At 37.1% G+C, this 18,688-nt stretch overlaps 1 protein-coding gene across 2 annotated transcripts; it reads left to right on the forward strand.

Annotated features, from left to right (window-relative positions):
- Positions 1 to 1,769: 1,769 nt before the first annotated feature.
- Positions 1,770 to 17,873, forward strand: LOC135469981 (ankyrin repeat and SAM domain-containing protein 3-like). Of its 2 annotated transcripts, none has more exons than XM_064748662.1 (13): positions 1,770 to 1,856; positions 3,214 to 3,447; positions 3,756 to 3,954; positions 6,419 to 6,540; positions 6,993 to 7,074; positions 7,767 to 7,896; positions 8,332 to 8,415; positions 9,391 to 9,474; positions 10,074 to 10,217; positions 11,660 to 12,521; positions 13,458 to 13,599; positions 14,274 to 14,446; positions 15,382 to 17,873. In XM_064748662.1, the coding sequence occupies exons 2-13, from the start codon at positions 3,263 to 3,265 to the stop codon at positions 15,647 to 15,649; spliced, it is 2,475 nt and encodes an 824-aa protein (XP_064604732.1). In that variant the 5' UTR covers positions 1,770 to 1,856; positions 3,214 to 3,262; the 3' UTR covers positions 15,650 to 17,873. The 2 variants fall into 2 exon arrangements, with proteins under 2 accessions (XP_064604732.1, XP_064604738.1); XM_064748668.1 differs by having other exon boundaries at positions 10,074 to 10,211.
- Positions 17,874 to 18,688: the final 815 nt, after the last annotated feature.

Below are 18,688 nucleotides of genomic sequence, written 5' to 3' on the forward strand. Positions count from 1 at the left end.
TATTATATCAGTTATATACGTATAAGCCTATATACAGTAATGACTCATGCACTCCAGCATAGTGTGTGGATGTGTAACACATCGGTGAAAGATAAAACAAATCGAATTTAACGCAAAAAGTGAGAATAAAAAATTGTTGAAGAATTTGGAATGATGGGTTCCCGGGGAAAACGTCCATTTTTATGTGGCTGAGCCATTAATCTATTAGAAGGCAGCGTTAACAGGGGCCATTTCCCTCAGAGAAGGGAGGTAATGCCTCTTCAATCGCCCTTTAAATGCCATATGTTAAGGAACATAATTTAATTTATCGCATTTAAGTGACCGATCATTTCATCCATAATGGTCTAATGGCTTCTCACAAAAGTAATTATCTTCTTTCTCTTTTGGGCGCAGATTTGGAAGTGCTCCTCCACTTAGACTGCCAGAACGTATAAACTTATAGATTTCAGGTCGATTTAGGCATGGCTTCGGGGTCAGGGTTACATATGCTGGACCACACATTTAGGCGATAAATGTTATATCGTGTAAAATAATACGTGACTGGTCGAGTGATTTCTATCTTTCACACCCATAATACCACAGATAGAGTACAGTACATATGTTTAAGTCCTTCATCATGTATCTGTCCGATAATTTATGAATAGTAAGAAATATATTGGTTCATTTATCTGATACATTTTGTAAATCTGAATGACGGTCAACAACAATGACGTCACAACATTCTAAAAACAAGTGATGGACATTTTCCATACAAGGTTTATAGTGGACGATTATAAAGATTTGTAATGAAAATTCAGGAATTCTTGCAACGGAGAAAACTTCCTCAATCTTGAAGAATTACAAGAAAAGCCTGCTCACAACATTTTTTGCGAAAACTGAAAGCGTTGTAGTTCACCTTTAATTACTACGCCATGACCCGCTCTCCTCTTGACCACTGACAAGAGGTATATCGTACATGTAACACTTATATGGGCTACGGGCTGATTCTGTTCCTTCTATTTTGTTTGTTTCCTAGTTGTATAAGGGATACTCGAGAGAATATTTCACTTACAGTACGATAGCGGTTAATGGGTCAACCTCAGTGCCCACCGCAATCCGTGTACGGAACTTCCAAGTTGCCAGTTTACTGGCAAACTATCCAACGTGCACTAGACGTACAAATATGCACACCTTATAGGAGATTCATATTACGACAGACCTTGCTGTTTCTTTTCGCATTACATGTTTCATATATATGCAAATCTATATTGCATAGACCTACTAAGAATGAAACAACGTTTAGATTATTCTACACATGCCAAACATCTTGTACGCGAGGATGATAAGAAATAAATAAAACTTCGTCAGCTTTTTAGAAAATTATTTTTACTGTCTGCTGCGATTCGTATTGTATATTTTTGAAAACATTTGCAAGTTCTTCAAATCCCACAAAATAGACACTAGACTATATATATATATATTACCTGTATAACCGAAATTAATTCTCCGCAATATGTTGGTAATTTCGGAAGTTGCCATAGGTTATACAGAACTATAACTGTCTCCTAGGTCAGTAGGAGTTGCTAATCTTTTTAGATTTTCGTTACCTTAGGTAATCCTTTATTACAGTTTTATGTAGATGTACAACAAAACGTGTAGACCAGTCATCTGCTGTAAGTGAGCAAGGCACGTGCACGCACACTATATTGCTGGCAGTGTGCAGTGTGCCCCATCACTCACCAGACCACATCGAAGTCAGGGGCAGGTATGCTAGGCTACTCCAGGAAGTACTCAAAACAACAACAACACAAATTGACCGAGGAAATGTCAGCTGAAAGTTCACAAATCCTGTTGTTTTTTAATTCTTCTTGACAAAGGTACTGTAGCCGCGCGGAAATTTTAGATTCGCGTAGTCGGAATGACAATATCTTCCACTGACAACGTTTGGAACGTTGACATGAACTAGGGTATACAAGCAAAACGTGACAACATTGTGCTGGTAACAGTGATACCTAACAAATGTTAAATATCATACGTGGACTGGCCGTCTGGCATGTGCTATTTCAGAGTGTCATTTATTGTGGTTTTAGGGGCATGTAACTTATATGTGCCATAAAAGAAAATTACGTGAGGATAAAAATGTAGCATTGACTAGAGTTACGTAACGCATAGCCCCAGGTGGCAACTTCAACTCCTCTCTTCATATTGGGCTGGCGGAGTATTGTAGCCACAGGGGGAACCAATGGTAAACCATACACCGATTCACGCCTTGTCAAGTCCTTTCCAAACAATGGTTGCAGTCCAAAAGTGGTGTCAACTTTAGACGTCCATGTGGACAATATCACTAAAAAAACGGATAGTACTCTACCTGATACGAACAAAACGTAAACACGTGAAAGCTGGCATCGGTGCACCAACTTTCAACAATAACCCATCCGTTTAAACTTTTGAATTGGCCAAACCAAACTAGCCTCTGCCATGTTTGGAATTTTTTGGGGGGGCAGGGTGGTGGGTCACAAAAATTTTATCCCACCCAACATTATGTTTACAGGGCATGCAATTTTTAAAGGATAACCCCAACACCTTTATTTTCATACTAATTGTTCCCTAGACACAAAATTTTTGCTATGTTAGTATGTAAACTGCATTTAAAAAAATTGCATGCCCGGGTGGAAGTCCGTATGACGGTGTGATTGCCCTATTTGCATTCAGTAGCTGACCCCTATCAATTCTGATCTTTAAATTGATCCAAACTGTCATTTCTGTCTTTAGGCCAGTTCGATGATGGGACATTATACCAGGTGTCTTTGGCATGGTATACTAGTGAGGCATACTATAACATTGAGTGAGTGAGTGAGTTCTTGGGGTTTAATGTCGTACTTAACAATTTTTATGTCATATAACAATGGAGGAGCGCACGTAATGTGCCTCTTTGTTGCAGAACGGATTTCCACAGCTCTTTTATGTAGTGCTGCTTCACTGAGACGACTTAGTGCAGGCAAGTAAGCCACCCTGCCCTAGCCATTAAACTGATACAGTCAACCAGTCATTGCACTATCCTCTTAATGCTGAACACCAAGCTAGGAAGCTACAACTTCCTCCTTTTTTAAGGTCTTAGGTGACAGGTTTTATCATCATATGGTAATGAAAACATTATTAACAAAGCCATTAACAAAATAAGAAGCTTACAAATTATGTTGGAGTACTGAAAACTCAACATTTTACCCTTTTCAGACAGAAGTCAAGTGGAACATTTATTTGGCAGATATGAGCAGATGACAGTATGGCTAGTGAGCTGGCATATGAGGGTTCTGACGAATCCTCAGAAAATGAGCTGTTAGAGAAAAGTCTATCTGTGTGGAGAGGATGGAATGCTGTGGGCAGGGAGGACTTTGCTCCTGTACCCCTTGACCTCCACACAGCTTGCAGCATTGGCCACTTTGACTCAGTCCGCTCATTTATCCACAAGTGAGTTTATTACAACTTGCCTTCAGATAATTCATGGCTCAATATCAGAACTCAATCTATAAGTCTTTGAAGCTTATAATAATCATCCTGAGTTCATTCTCTTTTTAGGAAGTATTTTATGCTCTACATGTTAATGAAGAAATTGTTTGGATTTCCAAGTGTAACTTTTACCATTTGTTGTGTAAAATTTGTGTTTGTGACACATGTTTTGAGTGATAGTTCTTCTTGCATCATCACAGAACAACAGCCTGGATGACTGACTCTTGAATTTTATTTTATATACATGCAAATCTTTTTTCTCTTGGCAGCAAAGAAGAAGACTTGAACAGAAAGAACAAAGGTGGTTGGACTCCACTGATGTATGCATGTTATATTGGCCATGATAACATTGTTAATCTTTTACTGGAAGCTTCTGTGGATGTAAACTGTAAAAACCTGAAGGGCCAAACACCACTGATGTTAGCTGCCAGTTGTGGGAATGAAAGCGTTGGTTACTTCTTGTGTCAGGTATGTACAACATATATAATTGTTTCTTTGTAACAAGAAAACTTGCTCTATTCAGATGAGGATTGTATCATCTAATCTTGTCTTCCTTACAAAGCCAAAGCTAGTAGACAAAGTGGTTGTTTCAGCACAAGAGGAATTTTTTTTGCTGATTTTGATTGTAATAGAATTGAAATCAGTTGAAGTTATAGATTCTCTCTGAATCTCTATTTGACGTACACATAAGAGTTAATGTGTATATGAAAACTACATGTTTTTGTTGAATTAAGATGTCATAACTTAGTGGTTGTATTGGGGGAAGATGTTCTGACCAGTGTTAAGGGACAAGACAGCATGAGGCTAAAACATATTTCATTTGAAAGCAGGATTCTCAAGCTTTCTAAAAAGTATCATACTTTATTATTTTAATGAGATTTCACTGAATGACATGCAGAACAAAATGGCAATACTGCACAAATGATTGGTGTGAATCGAGGCAGACATCTTGAGAATTTTATCCAATTAAACATGTTGCTATCACAGGGTGCGCACAGTCCTTCAAACTCCTTGAAAGTGCTTGAAAAATACAATTTCATTTTCCATTCCTTAAAAAAGAAACTCCTTGAAAATCTTATTTTGTCCCGAACTTAAATATTGTCTGCTGACCGCAGAGTCTGTATATCGAGAGCTCGCTGATAATTCTCCCATAATCATTGCTTCCGTCGGCACTTGCCATTGTCGCAAATTTAGAACAATTTTTTGAAATGGCGATAAAATTTGAAAAAATGCAAATGTTTTTGGCGACAAATTTATTTACTTAAGAAAAAATACAAACGTTTTACAAAATCTACTGTGAGAGTTTGCTGGGGTTTATAGCAGATTTTCGCAATTTTTCTAATGAAAATAATCCACTTACTTGCATTTCAAATGGCCTCATCTCAGCGAAACAACAGTTGTATGCCGATTACTTGACAGAAATCTACAGAGGGGGCTCAGCATGGTTGCAAGTTGACTTACGTTAAATAACGCTTGATATCATTTTTGTTAAATTAACGAATGAGAATCATGGCATTTTGGGGAATGCCTTTCATCACCAAAAATTATCAAGGGAAATAAATCAAGGTAGAGTTACACCTGTAAATGAAGTTACCTCCCTTGAAAAATTTACACTTTTCCACTTTATAAACTATTTTTTGTGGATCCGAAGTAAATTAAATGTTTCAGAATATGTGCCGTTACACAAGTGTGTACGCCGTCTTGTTTTCTCCTGTCAGACTGTGTTACTCCAATGTACTGATCACAATGTTGGATTTAGATAAACTGAATTTACAAATTAATTTCGTAACAAATTTTTCTGACAGAGGAAATTACATTTTACTAGGATCCTACAGATAGGTTGGAAAAAGGATTGATTTTTTTTCTGCCAAGTATTGGTCCATTATTTTGAGGGCAATTGTTCTAAATGTAACGTTTGATAAACCCCAGATATAGCTGGAAGAGACCAAACTGATTCTAGCAGCTGCACCAAAGCAGATAAAAAGGAGTTACAAAAGGAGACCAACAAGAGTCATGGCTGCTAAGGAAGTATGGTTAAAGAAAAATAGTATTTACTACAAAATCTAATGAGTGGCTAAAGTGACTTGTTCTTAAAAATAATGACCTGGAGGAAGCCCTGCATAATAATCCTTTTAAAGTGCAGATAAAAAAGGAAAATTCATAAAATTATATTTAGAGTTTATTGACAAGGATAAGTTCAGACTATAACAGCTAGATGACAGGTCTTTTAGGTGTAAATGTTCTGTAAACAGCATTATCTTCCTGAGAATGGAAATGACAAACTACTCACGCTAATCTTGGCATGCAATGTTCAGTAAAAAGTAAATGACCAATAAAAAATATGTTAACAAAGCCTGAAGGAAAGTGGAGACTTCAACATGAAATGCAAAATTTATGAGAAAATGAAATGGACATTTCGAGGGAAATCTTTTAGAAGTTGAGCTTGATGCCTGACACACTAGTTTATCTCCCCTTTTTTTCACAGATGTCCTGATCTTGGTTAAAGTGAAAGACAGCAGCTGACTAATATTTATGTCCAATGAAAGATTAACTTTCAAAGTGTCTTAAACTGGCATTAAATATTTTTTTTAGATCTTTTTCAAGGCATAAAACACCAAATGAATAAATAAAATAAAAGGATAAAGGTCTTCATCCAAGACATATCTGTGCAACTACAGATAGCAGATTACTCTGGGCACTCATGGCACTCTTTTATCCACCCATAAAGCTGACCACCATCATCTAAGTGACAGAATGCTGAGAATGGCGTTCAACACCAATCAAATGAATAAAGTAAATGCAGATACCGAGAGAAAGTTGTAAAACTCACAAGCTTTGCAAGAGACACTCTTAACATTTGCACAGTACCTTGATCTTGGTTCTTGAAGCTAATTTTTATGCTGATTTACAGCTTTTGACCCATTTGTTGTAGCAAGGGGCGGAGTTAGAGGCTCAGGACAAGAAGGGTTGGACGGCCTTGTTTCATGCCACTTACTCTGGTCACCAGAATATGGTGAAGTTTTTACTAGAGCAAGGCTGTAATATAAATGCCACGTGAGTACTTCACTATTAATGTAAGCAGATGTGTCAGTTCAGAGTTACATACATGAAAATTAAATGCAAAGCCACATACCTCTATTATACAATTTTTTCATGTTTAAAATATAAAATGTCTTAAAAACACTAACACTTGGTGAAATGGTTGGCTTTTTTCGGGTCATTTGTTTCATTTTGTAGGTGTTTCATCTTTATTACAGTGAAGTACATGTATCCAGGTATATATAAATATATGTATGTATACCTGGATACATGTAGCTGTATTTTAAAATCTGTGCTATATGTATTAGTGTCTGTTAGAATAGAAATGTTAAAATGGAATCATTTTAGTCAATGAGTAAAAGTTGGAGATGAATCATTGATGGTTTAGTTTTTGAAGGAAAATTGTCTACATACTACATACTGTATATTGATAAAGTTTAGGATCATTTGGAATTTCTTTTTTGCAGTGAGCGTTGTTATGGAATCACCCCATTTATGGAAGCAGCAGCTGAAGGGCATGAGATTATTGTACAGATATTCCTCCAGCATGTAAGTGACAAACTCTGTTTTCATGGTGTTACAACATTTACATCAGGACATTTTCATGTGATGGTTCTTATGAACTGAAAGTGGAGCCTTTTCTTAATTTTTTGCCCCACATTTATGTCAAAAGAAAATATGTGTTAATGTGTAGACTTGCTTATGTGGACAGTAACATATGTTAGTATGTAAACCGATAGTGGAGTTTGGGTGTGGGCTTTGTCATTTTTGGTTGTGTTAACCGTAAGATATTTGTTATAATAGTACAGTAAAATTTGATGGTTCAACCCTGTGATCAGCCTGCTGTACTAGTATGTTGATGGCAGATCGGTATATCACTCATAACTTGACATGTTACCTACTGATCACCCTTCTGCTCCCTATTTCTTCTAATTTTTGGGACACCTGGTCCGCTCTTTTTAGCCAGTAATTGTAGCAGGAATATTCAGTTTCTTTTTTGCCCCACATGGTTAGATCATCTAATGAACAACAGACCCATATCTTCAATTTTCCAAAAAGCTAGCAAAGAAATGTGATACTCTGCTTTCAGCATGACAAATATCTGCCCCAAAAGTTAGAAGAATAAGGGTATGTACATGCAGACAAGTATTGGATACTATAAAGTAACATTTATGTGAGTTCATGTGTGACTTTGGCACTGTCATCTGTATTGGAAGTAACATGAGGTGTTGTAATTAAAGGGGGTGACTGTAAATGCTAAGACATTCAGTGGGGACATGGCTCGATCGCTAGCTCTCATGAAGGGTCACATGAAGATTGTCAGCCTGATTGACAACCACCTGATACAGACTCCTCTCAGATCAGAACCAGGTATGCAGGCGACTCAGGTGTAAATCTAGTAATGGATTTAATAAGAATTTATAAAATCATTTATATGATCAGCATTGTTATATCCAGACTTGAAGGTTAAAGATAAGGTAGTTACAGATTATAAATTATTCATGTTCTTAAAGTTGAACCTTTAGGGTAATTCTCTATAGGTGTAGAATATGTAATTTTATCCATACTCATTTCTTTAGATCAATGGTCAGAACTCATTGAGCATGTGGATAAGAAGACCATCATCCAAAAAAACCATGATTAAGCTCCACCGTATTGGGCGCAAATGTCTTGATATAATGGGAGGTCACTCTGCAGTTGTAGAAATGCTGTGTGATTTGGTTAGTTTTCTGGAATAGAGTACAGTTAAATTGAAAATTAAGGAGGAAAGAGTAAATACTACAATTTGAAGTGGTCTTGTTTCAGGTTTATTTGCTGACTTGAGCTCATCAGATGAGGCAGTTGGTCCAAGTAGACCCCACAGCATGCGATCTAAATCCAGGCTGAAAGGTTTGGTTGTCTGTCTCTATTACATTACTGTGTCAAGAAAGAAGAAAAATATAAAAAAGACATATAAAAAATTATAACAAAAAGTTGGAAACTTAGTTCAAATTTTGGAAGGGTTAGATTTGTGTGTGGGTTATATATCACAGCATCTTTTCCAAGTACATGTGAACTTGTTTTAAAGACAGCCATCTTCAAAGAAAATACCACTGAACAAATATTAAGTGTAAATGTTACTAGAACTGCCTGCAGTTTCATGGCATCCAAGCAGTTGGCATGAATGGTTTTCAGCTTCTGGTTCAATACAGAGTAGTTTGCGACATGATAATGTTTGTAACAGTCGCTCAGCAGCACATACTGGTATATTAAGAGACACAGTTCATTTAGGAAAATCATGGATACATTAGGTTACAATTTGGTACAGATTACAAATTTTTAGCTCTCATAGTTTTTGATTTTCGGGCGGTTGGAATCCAGTAACTTCAAGAGCCTAAAATTAGTGTTTTGACTATGACTTGAAAAGTTACAAACATAGGCAAAATCAAAATCAGATATTCATTCAGATTCATATATTCAACCAATAGCGAGCTTTTAAAGATTTTTTTCTTCAAGTCTTATGTAGCTATTAATGGTCTGCATGCACATTGAATTTTGGAAGGATCCGTCCATTGGTCCATGTGCAAGGAAGACATGTAAACGCTTTGCTTGAATCCAATATGCCAGCCAAACGAAGTGACCTAGAACAGACCTCAAAGGCTGTAAAGATAATATCGCCAAGTATTTTGCTGCTAAATTTCACATAGGTGGGATTTGTATTTGGACAAAATGGCAAAGAGCACTTTCAGATTGAAAGCCTAATAAAAGGATGAATTTCCATACATTATACATGTGGCTCTTAACCATAGGGGCGGTGTGTGATACAAAATATATTGCTGATGGACATCTGATTGTCTCTCTTTGCTGTGTATTGTATTTTAATAGGGCCTAGTATACGAGATGGCCCTGAAGCGTTTGCTAGATACCTAGACAGATCTCGATGCCCAGAGCCCAGCGTTCAACCTCTTAGTGAGTACATTTCTGTTTTGTGTGTGTTCCTGAAAATTGCTTGATTATCATAAGATCTACATTTACCAACTAAGCTCCGTGCTGTTGTAAAAACTGTGACAAAGACGATTTTATTAAAAATTTTAGATGAAACATGAGATGAGGAGTTTTGTGTAAGGGCCATTTCTCTTTTCGATTTTGGTGAAGGAAAAATCATACTGTAATAATTGTTATTATAGGGGAGTTACTCTGTCTTTAATAAACTGTTTGGCAATTCTTCATGGCCATTGAAAACTTTGCTCAGAATTTAAAATGTCTCAGGTTTTGGATCCTGAGAACAAATACTAACATTTTTTGATAAGTTATATGTTACAATTTTATGTAAACTTTTATCTAAACAAATCTTTATAAGAACATATGCTTTCATTGACTTGATTTAAAAAAGAAAAGATTGCAAAACATATCTATCATAATTTATATTATACTCACACAGAGTACATTTAACTGACCGGAGAACAAGTTTCCATTGGCAGACTTCATTAACTGAAGTAACAAGAATGTGAAGTTAAACTGATGTTCTTTTTTTTTGCTTTTTTGTTTTTATCAATTATCTGTTTTAGATTCTTACATTCCAAATGGCTATGTGACATTTAACAACAACCAGTGTGAAGGAGAGAATGCTGCCTCAGTTCAGATCCGCTCACGTGATGTCACTTCTCCTATCAGTGCTAATGACCACACCCTGGACAGCTCGGCTGGTAAAGGTAGCTCTTACACTGATCTCATGCATGGGTTTGGGTTATGAGGTTAATACATGGTTAATATGTTGTCAGATTTGGTGATTTGGAAATTTTTCTTTGGTTAAACATCAGGTTAGAGGATTCCTTGCCTGACAAACTTGAACAGTAACAAGGAATTGTTGTAAGTTGTGGAACCCATTGTATGAATTGGGCCATTAAAGGATACATGAAATAGTTGGTTTTTGTTTCTTCATATAGAGTTCAGGATGGGGCCAAACAGGTAAAATTACAGAAAGGCTTTTCAGCTTTCAGCTTGGGACACCTGAACTACAGTTTCCCAAAGGCCCTGGTCAGTGTGGAAATTAAATAGTCTGCTATAGTGAAGTCAATGGGGATATCTGTCAAAATAAGTTAACTGGGAGAAGAGCCAGAATTAGTGGTGCTAAGCTGGTTGTGTGTTCTCAGTACGTTCAGCTATGACATTATTATTGAAGATTCCTGATCATTGACAGAAAAAATACATAAAATTATTATCAAGAAATGTAAAATATGCCTCAAAATGAAAATTTTTTCTTACCTATTTTGCCATATCTGCATTTTCCTGCAACAATGCTCTATGTTTATATTACCTTTTCATGTATCCTTAAAGTGTGCAATACCCAGATGAAATGCCATGGCAAGGGTCCATGGTTGTTTTACATTGTCATAATTAATATATGGGTAAAACTGAACATTGTTACAGTGTTGTGTTGCCTGTCATAATTTGAAAAAAAAATAATGAAAATTGTACGTATTTAATTATATCCATTCACATGCATGAGCTCCTGTGTGAAAGCTTATTAATGTATTTTTTACAGATTGATGAATAATTTGATTTATTCAAATACTAATACACTAACGAATATAAACAGTTTTACTATGATTTAAAATATATGTAGTGCACATGTTCCTAAACCTTCAAATTCAACTGAATATTTCAACCTCAACCAAAAGTTTTGGACACTTATTTCAGCATATAAGGAACATAGCATCATTGATAAATTATGGGTTCTGTGGGCATAGTTGTGACATGTCACAAGTTTCCTTTGTCTGAAGTAGGTATAGTTATGGTTGTGGTTGTGGCATCCATTGGGAATCTGGCTTTATCCTACATAATACTGCAGTACTGACAGTTGATAGACATAAACTCAGAAGGACGAAAGACATTTCAGCAATTTGGGTCTGTCTTTGAAGTTTTCAGTAATCTGTCAAAAAGGATCTTTACTTGTGGGGATCTTTTTCATGTATTTTTGCATTATAATGTGGTTTGGGTAATTCATGAATGAATGGTAATTTTAATGTCACTTGACTTATGAAACATTTGGATTTAAAAAATGGGTTGTTTTAAGCGCATATTGAGGACTTATCTGAGCTATATCACAGTTTACTCATTACAGACATGGAGTTTGGCTTTTTTCTGTTCATAGATTCTTTGGACAATGATGAAGATTGGAACTCCTTCTCCAAAACAGGAGCATTAACAATAAAGAGTAACTCCAGCTCAAGTGGAGGGCTGGCAGCAGCGCTGGGGATTAGTCGTGATAATAGTTTGGACAGTAATGAAGACATTCCTGGTGAGGTGCCTCCACCTCAACAACCTGTTCTTGACCGTCAACAGACTGAACAGCTCAGTGATAACCTCCCTTGTCAAAGAACACCAGCAGATGGCGCTAATGGGCAAGATGACTGCTCAACTCAAAGCCATATCTCTGCACAAGATCGGAGTCATTTTCCCTCTCAAACCACCAGTGAGTCTGTACAGTGGTCCCGGGCTCCTCAGGACTACTCATTATTTAGCCAAAGTCCAAATGCGTTGCTCACCAATAATCACGGGTCTACTGTTAACAGAAGGGATGGCGCTAACACAACTGTCAGTGCCCCTTTGTCCGAGGCCACCCTACCCTCAGATATCTGGAGAATGCAGATTAACCCGTTACCCACAAGTAGTTCAGCACCGTCCAAACAAAGTATCAGTGATGTAATGCATGATGTGAGGCCGTTTTCAAATGTTTCAACAGTGACTGCAGATGTCCGACCTGTTCAGCAAGCGGGCAGAGCAAACTTAAGGGTGACGATAGCTCAAATGCCGACATTTCACCCGAGAACTGGTCAAGATAATCTGGTGAGAAATGTGACATTACATCAAGATGACGGCCGACCAAAAGACCTGTCCGCCCTTCTGGAGCAGATTGGGATGTCACAATACAAGAAAACCTTTTATCAGCAGGATGTTGACCTTCAGGTCTTTCTGTCACTCACAGAGAATGATCTCAAAGAATTAGGAGTGCAGTAAGTCATAAGTCTAGTTGAAAAATTGCATATCAGAACAGTGTTTGTGTTCTAAATGTTGAAAAAGTTTACAAGTTATTTTACTTCACTTCGGGTTTCCTTCCACCATACTGCTGGTCACCGTTGCATAAGTGAAATATTCTTTAGTATGGCATGTTTCACCAATGAAATAAATAAATACTTCATTTTGAAATCTTCATTAAGGTTTCATTAAAGTACTAATAAATTCAGTTTTTATGAATAAAGACAAAACTTCCAAAACAGTATAGATTATCTCAAGTAGAGTTCTTTAGTGGACAGTAGTGTTGCTGCAACAGTTGTTCAAAGGTTTCAGTTTTAACTTTGGTGTTAACTGTATTCAGAACCCAAGTCATTATACATGTATATTAGATGAGACCATTGTTAATGTGAAAAATGGACAAAAGAGAGTCAGATGGACAGATGAAAACTATGCGTAAAAAATATATATATATTTTTTTACATCTTTCAAGTGAGTTATTAAATGCAATGAAATGAGTTCTGTGGTTTGCTTTATGAATCATATGGCATGTGTTTAGCCACTCTGATGTATTGAAACACAGCTATTAATGTTAGAATAGCTTGGGTTATACAGGAGTAAAAGATGACTTAGGTAATGTTCTCAAAAGATGCATATATAGAAGAAAAGGTGATGTGAGGTCGGAGTACTTTGTTACTGGCAGAATGGTCTATAAAGCCTACCTTACAATTTGAATGTTTGTCAGCATTTTATAATTCATGGAAAAAAAATCTTAGCTTGATGTTCACTTTTTAATTAGTCTTTTGCTTTAATTCTTATGCCTGACTTACGTTTTGACTGGCATACAGTTTCAATTTATATTTTGTTGACATAGAATATATGTATCATTATTTCACAGACATGAATTTGTGGATCTAAAAAGTGTAACTTTATTTCAGATTATTTGGCCACAGGCGAAAAATGACAATTGCAATAGCGCGCTGGCACAGCAATGCGAAACTGTACATGAGTAACCTGGAACAGGTGTATGCTAATAAGCTGGAGGCAGAGATGCAGGAGATGGCAATACAGCTGCACAAGGTAAACTGTTAGGAAAAGCCATACCTTGCATCAACCACTGAAATTTTTGAACGATTCATGCACAGGAAATGTACTAGAATGCAGAAATACATGTACATGTGAAGGAAGCCAACATCTATAGTGTATAACTGATGTTGTTGGGCGCATGAGTGGTGGGTGGAAAAATGCGGTGATGTAGTTCATAGTGGTCAAATTCCATGTTTATTGTTAGCCTTTTGGTTTGATCTTAAATATCAGATAAGGATGTTTCTTTAGAATTATTAGCTGTTGTGATGACATTACACCTAGAGAGTTATCCTGACAGATTTCTCATCAGATATTACTGGTAAAATTGTGGTACTTTGTACTTTGAATTTATGTATATCTGAAACTGCCTTGCTGGCTCGCTTAGGCAAAGCTTTGTTTTCACCGTAGACAAACTTAAATCCATCTCTGCCTGGTTTGTTTGTGGCTTTCAGTCATGAAATTATTAGGTTGATCAGGGTGGTGGTTTCTTCCACTTATGATTAAAGTAACTTATTGAACATTATAATACAAAAGGAAAGTCATCAGATATATCTTAAGTCTGAGCTAAATTCCATTGAAATGATAAAATGAAGTGTTAATGAATTTTGACAGTGACTCTATACATTTTAGCTCTAACCTTGTAAATGTGTGTATGTGCAATTTGACAGGTGTATGAGGAGAATGACCGTCTGAAGGCCCAGGTATTGCAGGAGAGGGAGCTCAGATCTGTGACAGAGAGCTGTTTGATGGAGGAGAGGGCTGCCTGGCAGCATACACAACACCTGGTCAGGGACACACGCCAGTGTTGTGATCATCTTATGCCTGTCTTAAGGAAACTTAGGTAACACTGATTTAGTACCGTGGACACATCGCATTGATTTTCTAGAAACAAGAGGAATAAATCTAGCTTGCCCACAGAAGTGCAGATTTCCCTGCTTTATCTCCCTTCAAATAAGATTGAACTTGTCTGAAAATAGTATAAATCCCATTCAGTTATTTAATAGGTAACGTAAATGGAAAGAAGTGTATTTTTTTTTTGCTATGATAAATCATGAAATGTCTGTACATTTGTACAATCAAGTCACAATGTTGGATCTTCCAGATTACTTTAGTATGCCTGTTGTCTATAGTATGAACAAACTTTAGCCTCTATCCTCTTGAGGATGCATCTATATGGATGTGATTCTGGTCGAGAGCTTCTGGTAAGCGGTTAATGTTTACATATTATTAATCACCTGTTGGTGGTAACTGAGAGACTATAGCTCCGCACATCATCTGTCCATAACTTAAATATTCTGCACTTTTTTCCCCCTACACGATGTGTGTTTAGTATAGTGTGATGCAAAATAAGTAAGTGTTTGGTGATCATTGCTGAATTTTTTTGTCAGATTTGTCCTTCACTCAGTTTTTCTTGTATATTTTTGAAGTATATGTATTTCATTGAAAGGTGGTGTATAATTTGCATCTTTAGAATGAAATTGCACATGGCACAAGTTTAAGATTGGTGATAATTAAGGAGTTTGTGGTTTGTCAGGTTATTCTGTAGCATAAACGGCTGTACTTCCCCTCATGAGAATTATGTCCTGGGCAATTTTCCTGCCATTAATGTTCCATGTATAGGTTTGAAATTCTCAAGGTGGAAACACCTTGTCATTTCCATATTTTCCTATTAAATTTCTTATTTTTGAAATGTTTTTTATTAATTTTTATTACTATTTGTGTGCCTCACTGGGAAAGTCCACTGAGTAGATTTATATTTGTTGTATGTTTTGACAGATACCAGCAGTGTGAAGTGAAGAGGCGATCGTTACCGGAGACGCTACACTGGGAGGAGGCGGAATCAGGGGGTCAGGGGATCAATCCCCAGGTTAGATCATCTTCAGCTAACACCACCCCACCACCCTCTTTCGATGACCTCTTCTGGAAAATTGATTACTTCTTGAAACATCTGGAACAAAATATCAATTTGATCAGACGCAATACGGACAGACTGTTTGGTTCCCAGCCTCAGTTAAACATTGCCGCTGGACCAAGAGGAGTTTAATGACAGTCATAGCTTTAGTGGGTAGAGGCCCACTGTACCAGGTGGGTGGCGAATTTCTAACGCCCTCAGCCTTAAAATGAGGCAAGGACATTCAGCTGCCTAAAAATGAGGCCTGGTCTTTCAGCTGCTTAAAAGTGAGGCCCAGAGAAGTGATCTGGACGTTCAGCTGCCCAGTGATGAGGTGTGGACTTTCAGCAGCACTCCATTGTCCCCCTTATCACCTCTCAACATTTGTAGTTCAATGCAATTATCTTGACAGATTTCTTGTCAGGGCAAAGTTTGTGATACATTTACGGTAACACTAAAATTAAGATAAAGATAACCTGCTTTGAACATGTTTTGGATCATTTTCACCTTGTACTTGTACCTCAGGTGGTCTACAGTACATTGTCTTGGAAGTGGTGGGGAAGTTCGGGTGGAGTGGGGCAGACATTTTTCAGATCCACTTTTATCATTAGGGGCATATCAAAGATTCATTTAAGGAGTAAATAGTGTCTAGTTTTGTTGACATTATTTTTGTCCAATTTTAGTTATCCAGTTATTGAAATTTTACATACATCACTCTACTTACAAGAAGAAGGATAATATTGCCTGACCTCAGCAAATTATCTGCATTTTCCTGAACACCCGTACATTATAATCAAGTTGCAACGATTTTATTTCAGTACCCTGATTTAGTACTTCTCAAACCTTGATCACATAACACTCTGTATAAGAAACGGGCATTATACAGTGGTAACTAAACAGATTAACACATTCATTATTATATATTGTTTACTGAAGAGGTTATCAAGCAACTTTAGTGTGTAATACTGGCATCACGCTACAAACTACTAATCCATTTATGGCTTTTATGAAACTCATTTATGCATAGGTAATGAGGTTTAAAAGCTTAAAGGTTTCACAGCATGCTAAAACTGTTGCAATTTGAAATGCGCTGAGCATGAGAAATTTATTGTCAGGTGGTTCTTGCAGAATTACATGCATCTAAAAAGGCCTTCACCTTATCGTGATATGTCACGAGAAGTCGGCATCCGCCATGCCCTCCATCAGTCGTTCATTATTTTACATCCTTCATCGGTTTTGCACTTGAAATGGTACCTATTGTATGTGGTTTCAATAGATGTTTTCTCTCAGGACACAAAGTTATGAGTCACAGCCAAAACATGCCATTGCATTTAGAGCATCATAAACATCAATCCCCGCTAATGGCAGCCGTTGCACTTTTTCCTTTGATGTTGAGCTGAAGGGGACAGACCAAGTAGCGGTCAGCCCAGTGTCCGTATACTGTCACTGGATACTGACTGAGGTATGGCATCATTCCAGTGAGGCATTACCATACAAATTTCCTGATTAGGTTCAGCACCATGTTGCAAGCAAACAAAGAAGTAAACCAAATTCTTTGTATGTAGATTACAACCTAAGATAAAATCGTGTGCATAGATTCTAAACCATCCATTAGATTTGTCTGCTAAATGCTTTAGCTTGTATGATTGAGCCGAACAGAGATGAACCTGCTCTACATATTGCCCACAACTGTGACTTTATTAAAGTGGACTAATTTGGATAGACTGACAAGTGTGATTGTTACAGAAATTCATTGTCATCTGTAAAATGTGCAATAAATGAAATTATTTTCTACATCCATATATGGCAGAATGAAACAACGGAATTGGATCGGAATTGAACAGTGACACAACAGTTCCCATAATCTCCTTTATGGGATTTGACGATCACATACATGTATATATGTTATTTATACGCTTAGGTCATTACCTATCCTGGTAAGCTACTTAAGAGTTTGTCACACTCGTTTTTCTATACTGTGTTCACCGATAAGTTGTGAAACATGATGTAATTTATTATCTTGTGTGAGTCATCATGGGCATTGTTATCCATCGCACTTGGCTATGTTAGTCATGAAGTGCCAGGACAGAAATGGTACATGCCATTTGTTACAACTTAATGAAATAAACTGACTCAGAAATGTTCGAAATTTTTTTAACGACGATGGATTTTGTGAGTCACATTGTTTTTTCTTTTTGAGGAACTGTTGAATACTATTGTGTTTTATGACACCGTTAATGTCCTGGTTATTCTATTCAGCGCATGACCGTGGCACCATACGCCATGTCATTCTTTACAACTACTGCTAACTGTAAATGTGGCATTGTTCCGTTTTATTATGATAGCTTGGTTAAGTAAATACAATGTTACTTTTTTGTAGACACGTCTTGGCCTCCTTGACAGCGCACAATTGAAGTATTTCAGGTAACACCGCCGGTTTTACATTAGGCGTCAGATCCAAGGATAGAGTACACCGGAAATACAGTTTCGAACTCTTAACGCAGGATTACTACCTCTTATGAAATGAACACACGTGTGAATACCTGTGTTACATTGACTCTTGTCCATCATAGTATGGGATAGATGGTAATCAGACTCGATCAATGAGAAAACGTATCGAAGTTTTTGAAGTAAAATGGTGTTCGGAAAATACCGTGCACATGCATGGCTGAAAGAATCTGATAACATTCTTGGGTTTGCAGGAGCGATTACAACGATGTTTACACTCATAGAAGTTTAGGCTTCAACGCGTTCTTTATTTAAAGGACAAGAAAACAGAGGATGGAAATATGATCTAATTATAGCTTTCATGCAATGCCTGAAACCCATGACAGATATCATTTCTAGAGACATGAGGATCATGTAAAGGACCTTGCATTCGACAACTTAGGATGGTACATGATTTGAATGGGGATTTCATTCATTCGCCCAGAGCATACCTTGTGCCTTTCCGATATCATTGAAAACTGTTGATAGCTTCTCTTTGCATGATTTCGTCCTAATTTTGCGCTTTATATACTTTCTTCATTCTTTGGCGGTTTGTGCCAAACGTCGTTTTGGGGATTGGACTTACGACTATCGACCTGGAACATCCATATTGGTTGAAGGCTGTTATACGAATGTCCGTTTCTGCGCACAGGTCCCTATGCTTCTACGACGTCTGCGATTGGAAACAAAAGAAATAACTCGTTA

Source organism: Liolophura sinensis, chromosome 1 (genome assembly GCF_032854445.1).
Source record: "Liolophura sinensis isolate JHLJ2023 chromosome 1, CUHK_Ljap_v2, whole genome shotgun sequence".
Taxonomy (NCBI): domain Eukaryota; kingdom Metazoa; phylum Mollusca; class Polyplacophora; order Chitonida; family Chitonidae; genus Liolophura; species Liolophura sinensis.

Bases quoted from the DNA above. Each gene is read 5' to 3' on its own strand.
- LOC135469981 (XM_064748662.1), top strand. From the start codon at position 3,263: ATGGCTAGTGAGCTGGCATATGAGGGTTCTGACGAATCCTCAGAAAAT. The intron at 10,218-11,659 runs GTAGCTCTTACA...TTCTGTTCATAG, and splicing joins GGACAGCTCGGCTGGTAAAG to ATTCTTTGGACAATGATGAA. The intron at 13,600-14,273 runs GTAAACTGTTAG...GCAATTTGACAG, and splicing joins TGGCAATACAGCTGCACAAG to GTGTATGAGGAGAATGACCG.